The 19,840-nt window shown below is 46.5% G+C and overlaps 1 protein-coding gene across 1 annotated transcript in view; it reads right to left on the bottom strand.

Moving 5' to 3' along the window:
* The window catches only part of mtus1b (microtubule associated tumor suppressor 1b), a 72,286-nt gene that overhangs the window by 52,279 nt on the left and 167 nt on the right, over positions 1-19,840 (bottom strand). Inside the window, exons 1-6 of the mRNA XM_063219882.1 lie at positions 19,495-19,840; positions 11,226-12,504; positions 10,293-11,105; positions 9,643-9,849; positions 6,861-7,101; positions 2,656-2,871 (exon numbers count right to left, since the gene is read on the bottom strand). The exon at positions 19,495-19,840 is cut by the window's right edge and continues 167 nt beyond it. Of these exons, the coding sequence (XP_063075952.1) occupies positions 2,656-2,871; positions 6,861-7,101; positions 9,643-9,849; positions 10,293-11,105; positions 11,226-12,278 (2,530 nt within the window). The 5' untranslated portion in view covers positions 12,279-12,504; positions 19,495-19,840. The remainder of the gene's footprint in view (positions 1-2,655; positions 2,872-6,860; positions 7,102-9,642; positions 9,850-10,292; positions 11,106-11,225; positions 12,505-19,494) is intronic.

Genomic DNA, 19,840 nt, shown 5'->3' with positions numbered 1-19,840 from the left:
TCACGCCAGGAGCCCTGAACACAGGACCGCTGCTAAGGTTTTGGAGGCCCTAAGCATAACTGGTCAGGAGGCCCCCCTCATTCTTAGACAATAATAATATTAATATGTTTTTAGTAAATCTCAAATGGGGGCAAAGTGGTTGAGGCCCTAAGTGCTCTGTTTACTCTCTTTATGCCTAGCAGCCCTGACTGGATACAACGCCTGGTCTGAGTGACAGGTAGGGAGTGGAGAAACACCAATGGACTGCCAAGACATCAGGACTTGAAGACGTTTATCGGCAGTACGCAGTTCCTTTTACAACGGAACTTAGTGCCACAACACATGGCAGAAAACCTAAAAGAACTTCCCCCATTTGGTATGAGGTTCATACATTCCCCTTTTTTTAAAAACCTGACTGAAATCGTCACCAGGCTTCACAATGTGTTATAATGCTACAAATTGAGTTTTTGGAACTTTGCCGGGCAATTGCATGTTCTGAGTTTTATTTGTTTAGCGGCGAGGATTATAAAGCCAAAAAAAAACAAATCACAGCATTGATTGACTTCAGCAGAGTAAGAGAGAGAGACACTCCAGACGAGTCTGACTCCATGTAATCCCGTGGATTTAAGCCTTCCGTCCAGCACGCACGAGCACGTGGGTCATTGAAGCGCACACACACACTCACTCACATAAACCAATCCAGATGTGACCTCCAAACTACAGAGAAGGTTCCAGAACATCATGTGGGGCAAAGGAGGGATTCACCCAACATTCCAAACGGCACCGCGGAAGGGGTGACTAATGCTGAGGGTGGACAGAGGACAGTGGTGGAATAATTGCACACAGGGCCCCAGGGCAAGCAGCTTATAGGGCCCCTGCCCTATACAGCTTTCCAAGCAATAGGGCCCCCACCACCAATACGGGAGGGCCCTGGGTGCAGGGGCAATTGTCCTGCGCGCCCTCCCTATAGCTCCATCCTTGACAGTGGAGTAGTGTGGAGAGGGGAAGAAGAAGAGGAGGAGGAGAGTAGTTCTGTAACGGTGGAGTAGAGAGGAGATGGGGAGGAAGAAGAGGAGGAGAGTGGAGAGGCAGAGGAGGAAGAGGAGGAGAGTGGAGAGGGGGAGGAAGAAGAGGAGGAGGAGAGTGGAGAGGGGGAGGAAGAAGAGGAGGAGAGTGGAGAGGGGGAGAAAGAAGAGGAGGAGAGTGGAGAGGGGGAGGAAGAAGAAGAGAGTGGAGGAAAGGCGGAGGAAGAAGAAGAAGAGGAGGAGAGTACTGCTGTAACGGTGGAGTAGAGTGGAGAGGAGATGCGGAGGAAGAAGAGGAGGAGAGTGGAGAGGGGGAGGAAGAAGAAGAGGAGTAGAAAAGAGAGGCAGAGGAAGAAGAGGAGGAGAGTGGAGAGGGGGAGGTGGAAGAGGAGGAGAGTAGTTATAGGGCTGTAGCGATACACTCAACTCATGATTCAGTTCGTACGTAGCATGATTTTCAACCTATGGTTCGATACACCCCACTTTGAAAGGGCATACCACGATACTGCCTCCTTGTATCACGAAACAGTATCGTGACTCTGTGTATCTGGATTTCTCTGTGCAATACAATGTCAATACAGCCCTAGAAGAGGTGGAGAGTAGGGCTGTAACGATACCCTCAACTGATTCAGTTGTAATTTTTTTGACCTATGGTTCAATACACCCCACGATTTCACATTTGCCAACTTTATAAGATAAAATTATATGAATAAAAACTACTATAATTTGAAGGTAGAATAAGGTTATAAGAGGCTACTAATAATCATTTTGAAAAGTTCAAATATAGTAATTATGATGATTTCAAGTTTCAAAGCAATATCACTTCATATCGTGGTAGCTTTTTTGGACTGACGGATTACAAAACTTTGAAAGGGCGTACCAAGACACTGCCTCCTTGTATCGCGAAACAGTATTGAGACTCTGTGTATCACGATTTCTCTGTGCAATACAATCTCATTACAGCCCTAGAAGAGAGCAGAGGGGGGAAGAGAGAAGATGAGAAAGAGAAGAGAGGAAGAGATGGGCTTGGGGGAAGAGAGAAGATGAGAAAGAGAAGAGAGGAAGAGATGGGCTTGATGGGAAGGGTATGGGAAGGGTATGATCACTCTGTCAGGAATGGGTGGAATTAGAACAGCTCCCACTGGAAGAGAGTAGGCTGGACGAGATGGGACTAAGATTCACAGAATGTGTGTGTGTGTGTGTGTGTGTGTGTGTGTGTGTGTGTGTGTGTGTGTGTGTGTGTGTGTGTGTGTGTGTGTGTGTGTGTGTGTGTGTGTGTGTGTGTGTGTGTGTGTGTGTGTGTGTGTGTGTGTGTGTGTGTGTGTGTGTGTGTGCGTGTGTGTGTGTGTGTGTGTGTGTGCGTGCGTGCGTGCGTGCGTGCGTGCATGTATGCACGTGGTCTGGAATAAATGAGTGAGTGAAATTGAGTATACATGTACGTGTGTGGTTCTAGAGAGTCAACATGACTCACTCATCTTTAGAGTTACTCAGCGATGTAAACAAGTTTCACACACAAACACACACACACACACACACACACACACACACACACACACACACACACACACACACACACACACACACACACACACACACACACACACACACACACACACACACACACACACACACACACACACAACTCTCTTACCTTTTTGAGTGTTGGAGTTAGCCTCGCTGACGGTGCTGCCTAATGACGAGGTGCTGAGGCTGGGAGACGAGCCCTTGACGGGCAGCTTGGAGGAGCTGGGCAGGCGGCTGACTCCAGAACAGGGGGCGTTCAGGGGGAACTTTGGCGCGATGGAGGCAGCGGCGGTGGGCTGGGAAGCGTTGAGGGTCCGGTCGGGTACCCGCATCTTTGGAATGCCTAAAACCAAAGTCATCCGATTATTTACCACAACAAGCACACTTTCATACTTGGTACATGTTATGTATATTCATATATTAATTATACTGTAAAAGTAGAGGAAAGAGGATGGGTGGGGGGTGGTGTGACGGAGGGGTACTCGGACATGTAGATATGACAATGAAACAGGAAAAGAGCTGTAGCTGTGGCCTAGTGGTTGATGAGATGGGCTTAGGTCAGAGGGTTGTAGGTTCGAATCCCACCCTTCCACACCCTATCTGATTCCATGGCTGAGGTGCCCTTAAGCAAGGCACCTACCCCACATTGCTCCAGGGACTGTAACCAATGCCCTGTACTTAAAATAACTGTAAGTTGCTTTGGATAGACAAGCGTCAGATAAGTGTAATGTAAAAAGAGTAGATAGAAGACAGGGGGATGACAGATTAGATACAGTAGAGGACAGAAGGCAAGATGACGCAGCACAGACATTGGTGAAAAGTCAGAGAGATAAGACGGGCAGTGGGAAACGCACAGCACCAATTTCTATTGGCTGTTTTGGTGTACGACGGCAACAGAATAATGTTGCACAGAAGGGCACTAGGTAAAGGTCTAAAGGTCTAAATGTAGGTGCAATCACTGCCTGGTACATTAATTGACCTGCTAACGCTGGCAGGATTAATGCTTGGCCATGTGCTTTGTGTTTAATCATGTGCTGTGGTAGTACTTCAAGCTTCTCTATCCCCCCACAGGGGCCTGAGGGGTATGCTAAGGAGTAAACCAGTTTAAGTTAAGTAAGAGGTGAATCTTCTAGAATAGCCTGGAGTCCTAACTTTCCTACGAAAGCTCATTCTTAACCCCTTTGCGCAGAGCCTATGTTATCACCTTTCCTCACCAAAACTGTATGGCTATGTCTTAATCTTTTACTTGCGGCCAGTAATGTCATAGCAATGTTGTTATGATGTAGTTCAGTACTTTCAGCACATAGTGAATAGGCCCGCCGGCAACCCCATCTGCAATAAGAGGCTACAACAATCAGGACTCCAGGCTTCTTAGTGTAGGCCCCTGGTGTGGGTGACTCAGGTGCAGCTGAGGTCAGAGCGTTGCTGTTCCGCTGTGGGAACACTGGAGCGCTTCCGGTCCCTGCTCCGTCTCATTTCCTCTACGAGAACACACTTCCCAACAGGATAAATACACCCCTCACATTCCCTATGACTCACTGTTCCTTTTGGCAATCAATATGGAGGTTCCTGTGCCTCTCACTATCACCGTTAGTGTGTGGTCTGGGTCTTGGCTATATGTTTGTGCTTGCATAGATGTGTGGCTATGTGAAGAGAGGCCACTACTGTATTGTTGTCTGTGTTGGCTCCGTGTCATTGGAATTACAGGTGCGTGTGACTGCGCGTGGCAGAACTGTAAACTGCTTTGAGAAAGTGCCCTCTGCTGTTGCTTGGAAGTACTGCAGGAGAAGCACGCAGCCTTTGCCAAAAAAGATAAATCCACGTTATTCTACCTTTTTGAGCGTAAAAACGTTTGTGAATCGAAAAATTGAATGTCACCCCATGATGCACGCCGTACTATCTGAGATACTCTGTAATAGTCATTGAAAGGTTAATTACCATAGTACTACTCTACTATGACATAACAGAGGGCCTTTAGCAATGCTCTACAACTTGGTCATTGCTATTCTGGTAACAACACATGTATAATGCTGTGTTTTAATGCGTTAATAGCAACGTATTGGCTAATAATATGCACCCTCTACAAACCATCCTGATCCAGGACACAGAAACATACTGTACATGTGCTCAACTTTAGCTCAGACCTTAAAGAGTAGGACATATCCAGCTTTGAAGAATAGATCTTCATAGATGTGACTGGTCTATGGATCGGAGTGGAGAGGAGGAACAATTCACCAATTGTCCATAAGGAATTTGCCCTTTTGGTTGATTCAATTGTATGTCCTTTAACAAAACCTTAGCTTCTGCCCATTACAACAGACAGACAGATACACACACGCGCGCGCACGCACACGCACACACGCACGCACGCACGCAGGCAGGCAGGCAGGCAGGCAGGCAGGCAGGCAGGCAGGCACGCACGCGCGCACACACACACACACACACACACACACACACACACACACACACACACAATGTGAGATACAGGAAGACAGAAAGTGTGCATGCATGTGAGAGGAGAAGAAGAAGAAGAAGAAGAAGAAGAAGAAGAAGAAGAAGAAGAAGAAGAAGAAGAAGAAGAAGAAGAAGAAGAAGAAGAAGAAGAAAAAGAAGCCAGGCGGAAGTACTGTATCACATTAAATATGGTTCACAAAAATTACCAGCGTTACTTTTATGCCGGTGCCAGGAATTAATATACTGTAGTGTAGTGCACACAAGTGAACTGATGCACACAAACAAAACAAACACATGCTGGTGGCTAAAGTGAAACTGCCCTTCAGCTCCGTCACACACCAGGAGGAAATCTGAGGGCTGGTCTGGGGGATAGGTTACACAGCATTGAGGCCAGACCAGGGACAGTCAGACACCCCAACACACACACACACACGCACGCAGGCACGCACACACGCACGCACGCATGTGCACACACACACACACATGCACACATACACACACACACATGGTGATCTCCATTTCCTGACACAAGCGAGCCTTTTGTGATGGGAACAAATAACTTGGGTGGAAACATACCCCGTAGCAAAGGGCAGAGGAAACATACTCCGTAGCCAGAAAGAATGAACGAAAAGGCGGAAAAGATGGACAAGACCGTGGACAGAAACGGAGGGAGGGGGCACAAACAGACATGAGAGCTTCAAGAGAGAGAGAGAGAGAGAGGGAGAGGGAGAGAGAGAGATTAGAGCCTTCTCCCATAGTATATCCTGTATGGAGAAGTGGGTGCTTTGGGTTCACAAGTATGGATCAATCTCTAAACAGAAGGGGTTCAGTACAGTACAGCCCATTACAGCGTGGCGTCTACTGTTTCAAAACTGCTTCTAAAAACACCTCAGACATGCAGCTTAAATATCACACCGTGTCAAGGAAAGGCAGGTCAGAAGGACAGAGAGAGAGAGAGAGAGAGAGAGAGAGAGAGAGAGAGAGAGAGAGAGAGAGAGAGGTATGAAGGGAGGAGGGGAGAGTAAAAAATTGCCTTACGTAACACTGTAACGACTAGCTAGACAGAGTTAAAGCTCCTTCGCTCATGTTGAACAACAAGGTCTGTAGTGCTTCTCTCTCAACACCAGTTGCTTCCCCTTTCCCCCCTCTCACTCCACACTAACACACATGGACGGCATTTGTTGTTTACCGCCTGCTTCTCAGAGGATATATGGCAAGGTAATCACAGCTCCCTAGCAGGCAGTAAAGGCTTCAGGAGACTGTGTATGTTAAAGCGGTGGCACAGTGGTATGCATGCAGGACTCTAAATTAACACCAGCCAACTGGCCAAATGCTAGTGAAATGTCCGTTTGGCTGGTAGAAAATACCAACTTACTAGCCACTTTAGCGAGTGTGTGCTTGGCTAGTAACATTAGTCATCTTGGCTGGTGATTAAAAAAAAAGTTGGATCTCTGGTGGTATGCAATGGCATTTAACTCCCTGTTTTGCTGCGCCAGCATGCCTGCACAGCCTGCAGGGGCAAGAGTGTCTACTCTTGTGTGTCTAACTAACCATTTCCCTTCTCGTTGTTCTCACACACAAAAAACACACACATGGCTTCAGGAACTGAAGTCAGCACTACAAACACAACCGCAGAACTTGGGCAACAGAAAAGCCCTTTCAAACTCATGGCCTTTGCTTATCTTAAGACAGCCTAAGTCTCTCTGTATACTTTCACTGTTACTCGATACACTTCATTCATATTTGCTACCTCTTCTCACAAATGTGAGTAAGTGAGTGAGGGTGAGTGTGTCAGAGTATGTGTCTGCATTTATGCGTCTCTGTGTGTATGTATGTAGGCCTACATGCACACATGTATACGTGTGTTTGTCTACTCACCCATTGCCTGTATCTGCCGGCCCTTCTGAGGCAACTGATTCCCTGCTGTAGTACGGTCCCGGCTTGAGACGGAAGCACTTCCAACAGCGGCTTTGGCTCTAGGGCTGGCCAAGGTCCCAAGACTCATGGTGGCCCCGTCCAGGGAGCTGGTGGCTGGAGTAGACCCAGACCCAGAGGCAGCTACGGAGGCCACAGAGGTGGGCAGGCCGGCGGTCTTGGGTCTCAGCTTGGAGGACACGGTCTGCAGAAAGAGCTGGCGTTTAGTGACAGCATCCCAACCCAAGGGGCCCAGCTCGGGGCTGCGTAGTGTGACCATGGTGTTGGCCATTCCACAGATCCAGCGAGACTGCTGCGCTGGGAGAGGCGCAGAGCTTAGCAGCACGTCACACACACCAACATGCATCGACAGACGCAAGGCAAGGAGGAGGCGGGACGGGAGAGGGGAGGAGAGAGGGTTAGAAAAAAACGAGAGGGTCAGCGAATGAGGGAGGGGTTCAGAGGGAAATAAGACACGCTGACTTCTCCTGAAAACAGCATAAAAAAGTTCCTCTGTTGTGCTCTGTTCCCTCCAGGCCTCTTGTGCCAGGACCAGCCCTGATTTTTTTTCCCTTTTCCTGACTTTCCCTCCCCCCTCCCATCCCATGTTCAACCCCCTCTCTATAAACACTCAGCACACATGAAGAGAGTTTTGTGGAGGGAGAGACGGAGAGAGAGAGGGAGAGAAGAGGGAAAAGAGAGGGAAAGAAAAAATAAGAGCACAAGCACAGCCAGTGCCACATTCACAATTCCTGAACAACACATTTTTACTAGCTTGTATTTCTCGCCAAGCTAATGTCATAACTACACAGATGGCAAAAATGTTTAAAACAGTAGATGATTCAAAGTACTTTGAGTGCATGAGCACTCAACATACCACATCAGTCCACAAACAGCTGTTTGCAAAATTCCAACTATGAGCGAGTTGTTGACAACGTTTTTTGAACAACACAACTCTGAACTTGCTGCAGCGCACAGCAATTACTCTCTTACCATGAAGTTCCTGTGTGTGCACAAGTGTCACTTTCTGACATTTTGACATTTTAGCTAAGCCCTGCCTACAGTAAATGCACCCTTTGAGCCTGAATTGCGACATAGCCAAGAGAGTCATGTGACCACATGTATGGGGCTTAAGGGGCCAACATGCCCGAGCAGTTAGTTAAACAACCAACACGACTCACAGGAGGCATTTCTGCTGTGTTGTCAACAGAAAATGACGGCTGCTCCTCACAGCCCAGGTCAAAACATTACAAAATTATTGTGGGAAATCTCTCAACGTGTAGAATGAAAATGAACACTAATACCACCAACCAGGACGTTTGCCAACCTTACCTGACACAACAAAGTTACATGTATGGGGCTTAAGGGGCCAACATGCCTGAGCAGTTAGTTAAACAACCAACACAACACAACTCAGAGGAGGCATTTCCAGGGCTGAAATGGCCATCTGACCTACCGGGCATTTCCCAGTGGCCCCTGCACCCTTGTGGGCCCCTACTTTCAGCAATGTTCATTAAAAATATATATATTTTTTAACATTTCTGAAATTAGGGGCCAACGAGAGTGCGGCGCCCAACAGTGAGTCAGTTCTGCGTCGCTGATTATGAGGGGCCCCTTTAAGCCAAAAGTGCCTGGGCCCAATTTCTCCACCAGTCCAGCCCTGGGCATTTTTGCTGTCAACAGAAAATGACGACTGCTCCTCACAGCCCAGGTCAAAACATTTAAAAAACATATTGTGGGAAATCTATCAACATGTCAAATGAAAATGAACACTAATACCACCAACCAGGACATTTGCCAAACTGACACACCACAAAGCTACCTTCTGTGGGCAACTCCCAACCATCAACGTCAATCAGTCATCACAAAAGGAACACACCTGTAAGAACAGGTCTTGTGCATTAATGCGAGAAAATAACCCCCACACCTAAGACACCTCAGGCGTCTGCAGACAGGGCCGCTTGTAGCTTTGTCCAGGCCCGGGACAAAATCGTAGGAAAGGGCCCTCCCATCAATACATGCAGAGTAATGAGGAACTAATTCAGGGCCCCACCTTTGCCTGGGCCCGGGACAACAGACCCCTTTGTCCCCCTCTGTCGGCTCCCCTGTCTGCAGTGATGGGACAATAGTAGTAGGAACCAATTCAAAAACAACTTTCAGCTATCAGATTTGACCTTCAATTAAGCACAACTGCCTTAAGGCCATTGGCAACTGATTACATCACACTCACTACCTGATGGCCGCCATTAACACTATAAAGACTTATTAAGCTGATTTAAATGTTGTTGTTATAAGGATATCAGTTAAATGTATCTGAAGATAGATTCACAAATAGGGGATGTAAATATTTTCACTAAGAATGTGTGTGTGTGTGTGTGTGTGTGTGTGTGTGTGTGTGTGTGTGTGTGTGTGTGTGTGTGTGTGTGTGTGTGTGTATGTGTGTGTACGTGTGTGTGTGTGATAGAGAGAGAGAGAGAGAGAGAGAGAGAGAGAGAGAGAGAGAGAGCGAGAGAGAGAGAGAGAGAGAGAGAGAGTGTGTGTGTGTGTGTGTGTGTGTGTGTGTGTGTGTGTGTGTGTGTGTGTGTGTGTGTGTGTGTGTGTGTGTGTGTGTGTGTGTGTGTGTGTGTGTGTGCGTGTGTGTGTGTGTGCGTGTGTGCGTGCATTACTACACTATTAATTTACTTCTATTCTATTTACTTTTTACTCATTACTATGTATGTGTGTGTGTGAGTGCGTGTGCACTCACCTTGTGTGCACTCACACCGGCACTATTCTCATGCAGCTCTACTTTCCCCTTCGCTATATCTGCCTCAGGTCCGCTGGTGGCCTCTGTAGGCTGTGTCGTGTCAGTCTTCCCAGGGACCACCACTGCCACATCCATGGATGCTGCTTCCTTGTGTGGCCCAGGCTCCCCTGCCTGACCCGGCTCCTCAGGGGTGACCATGACCTCTGACTAGGGATGCAAATTATCGATTCATTCATTAATATGATTAATTCGATTAATTCGATTCATTGATTAATTAACACTTAGGGGTTTCTTTTGCCTTAAGACATGTAAAATTTTTATCTTTTACCTGACACCCCTAAGTGTTTAAGTTAAACAGTTAGACATAATGAACTTAATACATATCATTGATTAATAGTTAGTTGATTGACCTGATAGAACCAACTTACGATTAATTTATCAGCGGCATTTTCCTCTGAAATCTCAATGTTTCCCGAAAAAAAAACTTTCTTTAATCCGAAGGTGATTTAAATATTCCCTCTATTCACACCTCTCTTCACATTTCACCTGGGTCTCTTGTCAGTCGAATTGGCGATTCGTTGCGATTAATGTTTTTTTTAATTGATTAACACATCAATCGATTATAGTCGATTAATTGCCTGCATTCCTACCTCTGACTCGGCATTGATTCTGCATTGGGTGCCGTCGGGGGGCGGCAAGGGCTTCCTGCCGGGACGCTCTGGTGGCCGATGTGCCATCATGGCTGCTTTAGGTGCAGTAGCAGCAGCCTCTCTGGCCTGGCCGGAGGAGGATCTCTGTCTTCTGTCATCAGCCGGTCTGTCCTGTTTGATCGGGGCACGTCTGGGGACAGGGACTGCCACCTGGAGTTTCTTCCCTTTGACAGGAGAGGCAGTGGCTATTATAATGTCCTTCCCTTGTCCATGTTGCTCACCTCTCACTACTCCTCCTCGTGTAGACATTATCTTTGATTTCACATTCCTAAAGTTCGGCAAGGCAAATGTCTTGATGTCATTCTTAGCAGGTTTGGTTTGTTTACACGCTGCGGCTGGCTTGATGGCACCAGCACTTGGCTTGCCCACTTGCGCCACCGATGATGATGATACTCTGGTCTCTGCTGCAGTAGCGCCTACTATACCATTCACTACAATGGGGGTTATTAGGGTCTCTTGGCTCTCCTCCTTCACCTCCACATTGGAGACTTCCACCACCACCTCCTCTGTCAGGGACGCAGGAGTCAGGAGCTCAATACTTCTCTCATGGACCTCCTCCTTAGTTTCCTTCTCCTCCTCCTGCTCCTCCACCACCACCTCCTCCTTAGTTTCCTCCTCCTGCTCCTGCTCCTCCACCACCTCCTCTTCCTTAGTTTCCTCCACCACCACCTCCTCCTTAGTTTCCTCTTCCTCCTCCTGATCCTCCACCTCCTCCTCCTCCTGCTCCTCCACCTCCTCCTCCTCCTCCTGCTCCTGCTCAGGTACATCCTCAGAGGAAATGACAGTAGCTTCTTCTGCCACCACCTCCTCCTTTGTTTCTTCCTCCTCCTCCTCCACCACCACCTCCTCCTCCTCCTCCACCACCACCTCCTCCTCCTCCTGCTCCTGCTCCTGCTCAGGTACATCCTCAGAGGAAATGACAGGAGCTTCTTCTGCCGCAACATCCTGCTTTAGCTCCTCTGCAGAGGTCAGAGCTCCAGGGCGGTCGAGGGCCACCACCACGGCTGGATCAGCTGGCCCCACGTCCGACACCTTGTCTGTGGGCAGAGGTGACAGACAGGGCAGGGCCTCTTGGTCAGAGGAGGAGGTAGAGGAGGTGGTGGTGGACGATGAGCAGGCCATCGGAGACTCACCGCCGTGGCCCCCTCGCTCCTCGGACCCCTCCAGACCCGTGCTGCTGCTGACGCTGCTGCTCCTCACCGTCATAACACCTGAGCTCACTGACAGAAACGAGTCCTCGGGATCATCATCGTCATCGCCATCGTCATCGTCACTGTCATCGTTCTCCGAGGAGCACAGAGGTGCTGGATCGTCATCCGAGTACCGCCTGCCACCGCCGCTGCCTGTCTGGCTGTTGTAGTGGTTGCCACCAGCGTTGTCGTCACCCGTGGTGGTGTTGTCCTCCTGGATGAACACCAAAGCAAGGTTCTCGCTGTTGTTGTTCCAGGTGGGGTCGTCGTCATCATGGCCATCGTCACAAGCATCCAGGTAGACAGACACAGAGTTGTCATTGGTTGACTCCAAGCAGTCAACGGGCTGCACTGAGCTCAATGGGCTCTCCTCCGTGCTCATAATGCTGCTGCCACTGATGCCGTCCTCCTGGAGCCCCTGATGCTCCTCCTCAACACATTCTTGCATGTCCACGTCCAGGGGGCTGTCGGAGCCGCTGCTGCCCAGACCGCTGGAACTGCACCTGAAGGAGTCAGGAGACGACTCCCCACCAGCACACGAAGGGGAGGAAAGGGAAGAGCTACTAGAGCGGGAAGACTCTGATGCGAAGGCATTGCCGTTCTGGTCCCCACTACTCTGTAGAGCCAGGGTCATGCTGTGTGGCGCAGTCGGCGCGCGCTCCAAACAGCCCCTCTGTTCTTTGGCAGAGCCAGTCTCCATCTCTGTCTCCGTGGGCTGCTGTATTGTGCTGGTCATGGCTGCAGGTCACTACGAACCTCCCTCCCGCGGAGTTATGCACATCAGGGGTCGAATCACAGAGGCACTCATGAGGTCAGGGTGCAAAGGTCAAAATGCTGTGACCTCTGAGAAGTTCACTACTCCCAAGTGCAAGTGCAGGGGCGGTGGCAATCTCCTGGCTCACTTGTGCGAGAGCAGTGCACTGTGTTCGGTCAGTCAGTGGTCCTCCTCCTTGGAAAAGTTTCTGCAAAAAGAAGAATGGGAAAAGTAAATGAGGGTTAAATCCCCGCCCATGTGCTCTACCCCCTCCCTCCACATCCTTAAGCGTAGGCTGAAACGTACGCAGTGTTCTACTACGCCGTGTCCCTCCCACGAGTGGACTGGACTCAGTAGGGTACAGTTAGGATCTGCATGGATTCACACATATGCCAGGTTGTTACACAATACAACTAACTGTCTGGACCACACCGAAACCATACACTGTAAAGAGACTGCTGCTGCCCTCTGCTGGCTGCATTGAGATTACTTCAGTTCAACCACACGTCCTGAAATGGTGGGTGAGAGGATGGCTATGAGATATGTGAAGAAAATGCTACCAGGAAAAAGATAATAGGTCTTAGCAAGACTTGTGGATATGATGGAAGAGAAGTCCCTGACTCTATTTGTTAATTTGTGTGCTATACTTAAGGGCTCATGTGTCACCCACTTAGAAAATAAGTAGGGCTTTGGGTATGATTGGTGTGACTGGTTCACACAATTTTTAGATAATTAGGTGAATTCCTAATGGAGTTCCCATGACATAATGTTTCATAGCTAGAAACAAGTGTGACAATTAAACGTGGTTGCTTTAAACAGGAACTAAAATATATAGACACCCTTGCATCTTGAAGGTGACGTGCATGTATTTACTAATGCAGTTTTTGGTAGTTTAGAGTAGAGTAGAGTAAAGTAGAGTAGAGTAGAGTATCATTTATTGATCCCGAGGGAAATTAAGGAGTCAAGTAGCATACACGCATACATACATTTAGAAGAAGACATAAGGTCATTACACACATCATTGCACATATATTCACAAATATCCACCACACATATATTCCCAGGGTCAGTTTATGATACAGAGAGGTACTAAACCATAATGGCCAAGCATGTCACTCAGCACCCTGCCAATTTGGGTCAGAGACAGAGAAGCTAAAATAAGAAACAGATCTTTCTTATTTGCCCTCAACTCCAGGCAGGCAGGGCAGTGTTGCCAGATGTACGATAATCATCATATTCGTACCATAATTTTGTCCGTTTTGTCCTCTGTACGATCAAAAAAACATGATGTACGATAATTTCGGAGTTGTCATTCAGTTCATTTAGATGCCTTGAAACAGCAATTTGGATCTTGTACAATAATTCCCTCCCAAAAAGCCCCCAAAAACAATAATTCTGAGATTTTAGTACGATAATTCAGCATTTTCCATCTGGCAGCACCGAGGCAGGCAGGCCAGTGGCATTACAATTCCCCCACCACCAACGGGGCCCGTGACAAAGGAGTCCTGTGTTGCTCAACACAAGCTCAATGACGGGCAAATAAGACAATGGTAACCCTACAAGTGTTTCTCCTCCCCTAGAAGAAAAAAACAACACAAGAAATCACCTCCTTCGCATCACTAGTCTCCAAATGCTTTTGCAAGTCCAGATTTTGCCAATACAACAATAGTAATAAATAATAATAATGACTTGGTTTTATATAGTTCCACCGCCTCTCAAGTAACACAAGTTCGCTTTACAAATTGAGATGTGGCTAGGGAATAGAGGGGAAAAGAGAGGAGGGGGTAGAACAATACCATGATAAGTTTTGTCTGACTGCAGTGACATACTCTCTGACAAGATAACCTCTCTAACAAGACAACCTTCTTGACCTTCACAGAACCCCAGAAACGGACTCCAGAGAGGCTGAAAGCTGAAAGCTGTGTTAAATGTGCATCTAGCAGCACCAGATGGTGTTCCTCATCCCTCTGCCTCTGTGGTACTGTGAAGTGTGCCAGTCACACTAGTTGGTAAAGGGGATCATCACAAGAACACAAGAACAACAAGCAGGGGGAGGAGGAAGAGAAACCCGCAGCCCATTAGAAAAGGGGGAAAAGGGGAAAAAAACTTCAGGAATACTGAAATGGGACCCAAAAGCAGAGGGAAACCGGGAGAGAGCTAGTTTACTTTGGTTACGGGCAAATGAGTGTCATTCAATGTTTAACACAAAAAATCCTCTGCACAGGGCTAAAATTCAAAATAAATATACACCAGGGCAAAAAAAAACGGGTTAAACTAAAAGGCCAGAAGGCACAGCCGTGACTCTAACTGACTGCTAGGCGGGCGACCCGGGTTTGATTCCAGGTCCTGGTCGTTTCCCGATCCTTCCCCGTCTCTCTCTCCCACCTCGCTTCCCGTCTCTCCTCCCCTGTCCTATCTGAAAAATAATAAAATCCCCAAAAATATATATGAAAAACTAAAAGGCCAGAAAATTGTGCATGAAAAACCACAACAAATCAATAAAAAGTCCAACAGAATCTTCTTGCCAAAATAAAACTGTATAATAAATCATCCCACCCACAGTTACGTAACATGCCCAAAGCAACGTTGAAATTCTGTGGGCATGATGAGTTATTCTGGGTGACAGGGAGGAGTGCTATGGATGGACATCAGTTCAGAAGAAAGCAGTTAGGTAAGAGTCAACTGAGGGACACCAGACTACTGCAGATATTTTAATACAATTAAACAACCACAACAATAATGATAATGATGATAATAATAATAATTATAATAATAAACCATAATACCTGAATATTTGGTGTTTAATATCTTAATATTAATCTCAATCACTTCTTCATTATTAAAAATAGGTCAGTGATTACTAACACTTGCTATTTGTTGAAGCGCATCTGTCCTCCGCTGTGGAGCTCCATCCACTATGCATACTGCCCAGCATGTCCTGCATTCCTGACTTCCTGACCCAGCATGCTGAGGCCAACATCCTGATACCCTTCCTCAAGTGAGGTCATCCTCCTAATGCCCCTCCTCAAGGGTTAGGTCATCCTCATTTGACTGATGTTCACAGAGGCAAGTAAATCAAGCAGCCAAAGCGAAGGAACACTTTGTCCCTCCCATCCCTTCTGCACTCATTAGCACGTGAAGAGAACTGTGGACTGCAGTGGCCACCACATCCACAAGTGAGGGAGGGGGTCATCTCTAATCCAGTAACACTGATAATTACACTTTACACTGACGTCTCTGCATGCTGAGTCTGGATAATCTCTCACTGAGGGGGCTACCCAGAGTGAGGGAGTGAGAGGAAGAGAAAATGACAAAGTGTGAGAGAGAGAGAGAGAGAGAGAGAGAGAGAGAGAGAGAGAGAGAGAGAGAGAGAGAGAGAGAGAGAGAGAGAGAGAGAGAGAGAGAGAGAGAGAGAGAGAGAATTGGAGCGGGGGTATAAGAAACAATTTTACAGTACGATCAAAGGCAGCATAGGAAGTTCCAAAAAGAGGTATTGTCATCTGAGGACCAGTGAAATGAGAGTAACAGGCATAACAAAAGAGAGAGAGAGTAAAAGTAAGGAGAGTGTGCGAGTGTGCCTGCAAGGAGTTATCGAGAGCCATCCCAATGACTGGATAGATAATCTGACACGAAGGACGGGACAGGGCGTAGGGAGAGGAAGACGAAGCAGTGTAAGGGAGAAGAGGCCTCCACTCGCTCTTGCTGCACGCTTGTCAGACAGAATAAGGGCTTGTGGCTCTTCTCATACAGATAGGTTACGGCGTCAAGACTAGAATGACTGAACAATTACAGCACAGGCAGCCAGCCACTGCACAGAACAGCAAACGAACTGCAGCCACTTTTGCATTTTGCTACTTGGTTATATCCATGCAATACTTCCGATTATCTATTTTTTCATTACTTCATTCACTATTTGGTACTTTGTTATGTCCATGCAATACTTCCAACTATCTATTTCTATTGTACTTCGTTCACTATTACATAACGGGGCAGCTAATGTCACAGTGTCCGTGGGTGTAGAGGTGGAAGTGGGTGGGTTCGGCGTAGGGTATGGTGGGGGGGTGTTCTGGGACAGGCCTCTTGCCCCGAGCTGCATTAAAAGCATTCATCTGGAAAGGTGTATGTATGGGTGCCACTGTAAGATATAACTGTGTGTTGTGAGAAGGTCTCAGGACTGTAATTTCATTTTGGGGAGAGTCTACTTAATCAGCTGAAAATGTCTGTTACTTTGTACTCATTAAAAACAACGGCAAAGAATATAAACCAGATACTTCCACTTCAAGAGGGCTTCATATAATAATGAATAACATTAAAATGAACAAGCAACTGACATTGTGGGCTGATAAAACTTCAATTTCTCTCAGTAGCTTGTGATTATAAGGTGCCTGTTGAGTACATGGCCAGATATGTCTGAGCTGCTTCCTCAGAAGATGGTGGATGGTGCCTGTGACAATCCATCCTTCCCACTCATATTCATTTTTTTTTTCGTTCCTTCTTTTATTCATTTGTTCTGAGAAAAAGCTTAGCTTCACCTACTCCATTGAAACTCAAGGACGCCTCTTTTTTGCCCACTCACTAACTCCTAAAAGCAAACGGCATGCATTATTCCCTCTCCTTCAGGACAAACAGTGCATTTGGGCCCGTCCTCATATCAGAAGCCATTACTCCCATGACAGGACGAGGGGTAACAAGTCTACTTTAATGCAATAGATGTGCTGCTGTGGCTAGGTTATTGCTTCCGACACACACACACACACACACACTTCTCATGTCTCTGTGAGACCCCCATCTCAGTTTGCCTCAGACATGTACATTATCTCTCTCCCTCACAATGGCCAGACAGAACAGGAGCTGCGGGGCTGACACTTTGCTAGTCTTGTCCATCCCAGGTTTATGTTTTGGGACTCAGACAAGAGTAAGATGCAACATGACAAGATGAGGAATGACATCCGGACAAAGGACTCTGACATTTGAATACTGGAGTGGCATGTCCAGGACACGGGACTCTGACATTTTAAGACTGGGGTGGCATGCCCAGAGATCAAAACAAAATATAGGCCTATGTTTGTTGTGACTTGTGTTGACTGCGTCATTTTCACATGCAACAGTAACACATTTATGACAACATTTTGGGATCAATGGTTGTGACGGTGCTGAGCCGACCGACCTGGGGAAGACATGTGCTTATACAGCCCTTCCACAATGGCTCATGGCTAACATTGGATCATATTGTGTGATGCTAAAATTACATTACATTACATTACATTAAGCTGATGCTTTAACACAGAGCGACTTACATTTAGTATTTCTCAGGGTCTTGTTTACAGTCCCTGGGACATTGTGGGGTTAGGTGCTTTGTTCAAATGCACTTCAGACATGGATGCAGGTGTAAGGAGAGGTCAGGGGGGATTCGAACCTACAACCCCCAGATTGAAAGACTAACTCCCGAACCGTTAGATCACTGCTGCCCCCAAAAAACGGCATATTGTAACGTTTGTCCATGCAGCTGGATGTGGATTTACAATGCGAGTTGAAGACATAGTCCAGATACTCCTTCCTTTAAAGGTAATAGCTCTATCCATAAACAGCTAACTGTTCTCCTCCACACACAGGAATTTACAGTCCCTGACTTTCTCAGATATGTTACCTCACACCAAAGTATTTTGGCCATCTGCTCTTCAATCACTGGAATATTATAAACACTCCTTGAAAGAACTCATCAGAGGTGCTGCGTGTATTGACTAAAATTTCTTTGTAATTAATTGAGCCTCTTTTTCAAGTCCCCATCCCCACATTCACTCAAGACAGTTCTCTAAACATTCAGCTCGTTCCATCCCTGCCGCAGGTCGGCCAGAAGTATATTTGGAAGCCAAACACACAGGTGGACACTTCATGAGAGCAAGGACAACAAACTTTAAATAGGCCTATGTGCTCCTCCGTTATAGGCTACTCACTCACATTCCAATTATCTTTCAAATCATATTTATATTTGGCTGTTAAATATGACAAATCATTAAAAGCGCTTGTAAACAGAGTTGCTGCATTATCTTGTAGGGTAACATCCTAGTTTATTATACAGTACTTAGGCCTTTCAGAGCATCCCTGATATAGTATATAGCTAAACATTTGAAAACACATTTCAAAAACTGAGAAAACAAAATATTGGGTAACACTTTATTTTAATGGTTCACCATTACAGAGGATCTACCACATTAGGTACAGTGTAATAACCAGTGTAACGATATTTAATACCATGTATACCAGTGTAATACCATATACCTACCCTAACCCTAACCCAAAACCTAGGCATAGATGTAAGTACAATATTGGTATATGGTGTTACACTGGTAGCCTACATGGTATTGATTATTGTTACAATAGTTTTTACAATGTAGTAGATCCACTGTAATAGTAAACCATTAAAATGAAGTGCCCTCAACATACATTGTCAACTTAAGCTGTGTTCCTACCATTCTAGTGGGGTTGTATTTGTGTTGTATTGTTTTTGTTTTCTTTGCATTTGTTTTGTCATTCATTTTTGCTCATTATTGTAATCACACTCTTGACAGAGTGAGATGAAGACACAACGACATCCTACAGTAGTAGTTCATTAATATCCCTTGCTGATGTATTATCAGAACTTGCGTTGTGGATAACGCGTGCGCTGCTATCAATACATTTGATGACTGTCAGAGCAAGCATGGATCGGTGGCAGCCTCTGCATAGGAGGTTACGAAGTGGATGACGTATATGAAGGTAACATATGGATAGCGACAACATTACGCAATAAAGTTTAAATTGCTTTACAGGTAAGGTGTGACAGTGATAACGGGTGGAATCCTTCATAAAACCCTTCATAAAACACGGGAAACACCAGGCAACGGCACAGGTGTAAGTCACTCAAAGAAATTACGTAATAAATCACAGAGTTGGTCTAGTCAATAAAATAACAATTCCATGTCTAGTGCATTAAGAGCAACATGATAGACTATGTACCGCCAGGTAATAAATATTACAAACGACATTGCGTAAATGACAGCTACCCACCCGGGTTAAAGATTTCCAAAAATCCAGCATGCAATAACAATTGCTACATCAATGTCAAACATTAGTTAAGCAAGTAGTCTATGTTTAAAGTCCGACAAGGGACATTCACAGGCAAACTGGAGAATCACTCTGTAAGTTAGCTTTTGCTCACCTGCAACAGAGCCCCTGTTTCCGATCAGAAAACAGCATCAACCACCAAGCATCTGGAGGCTATTCACCCTCTCTTGATGAAGTCAGACATAACTCGCATACTATCAGACAAGAAGTATCCCTGTTGAGTTGTCCATCGGGTTATTAATCCCTTCGAAGCCAGCGCGAAAGGAGACGGAGGGGCATTGCTGACCACCACAACTACAGCACTTAAGATTTGTTCCCCGCCGCACAACACTTCAGTTGCGACCACCACATACCATGGCAGCCGCTGCATAGGACAAACAGCAGCTCAGCAAGCGGGTCTGTGGCGTATCTGTACGTCTGTATCTGAGTGGGAGACGGAC

The sequence above is a fragment of the Engraulis encrasicolus genome, chromosome 16, assembly GCF_034702125.1.
Source record: "Engraulis encrasicolus isolate BLACKSEA-1 chromosome 16, IST_EnEncr_1.0, whole genome shotgun sequence".
Classification (NCBI taxonomy): Eukaryota; Metazoa; Chordata; class Actinopteri; order Clupeiformes; family Engraulidae; genus Engraulis; species Engraulis encrasicolus.
The sequence above is the reverse complement of the archived record's forward strand: the minus strand, read 5'-3'. Positions and strand labels throughout refer to the sequence as shown.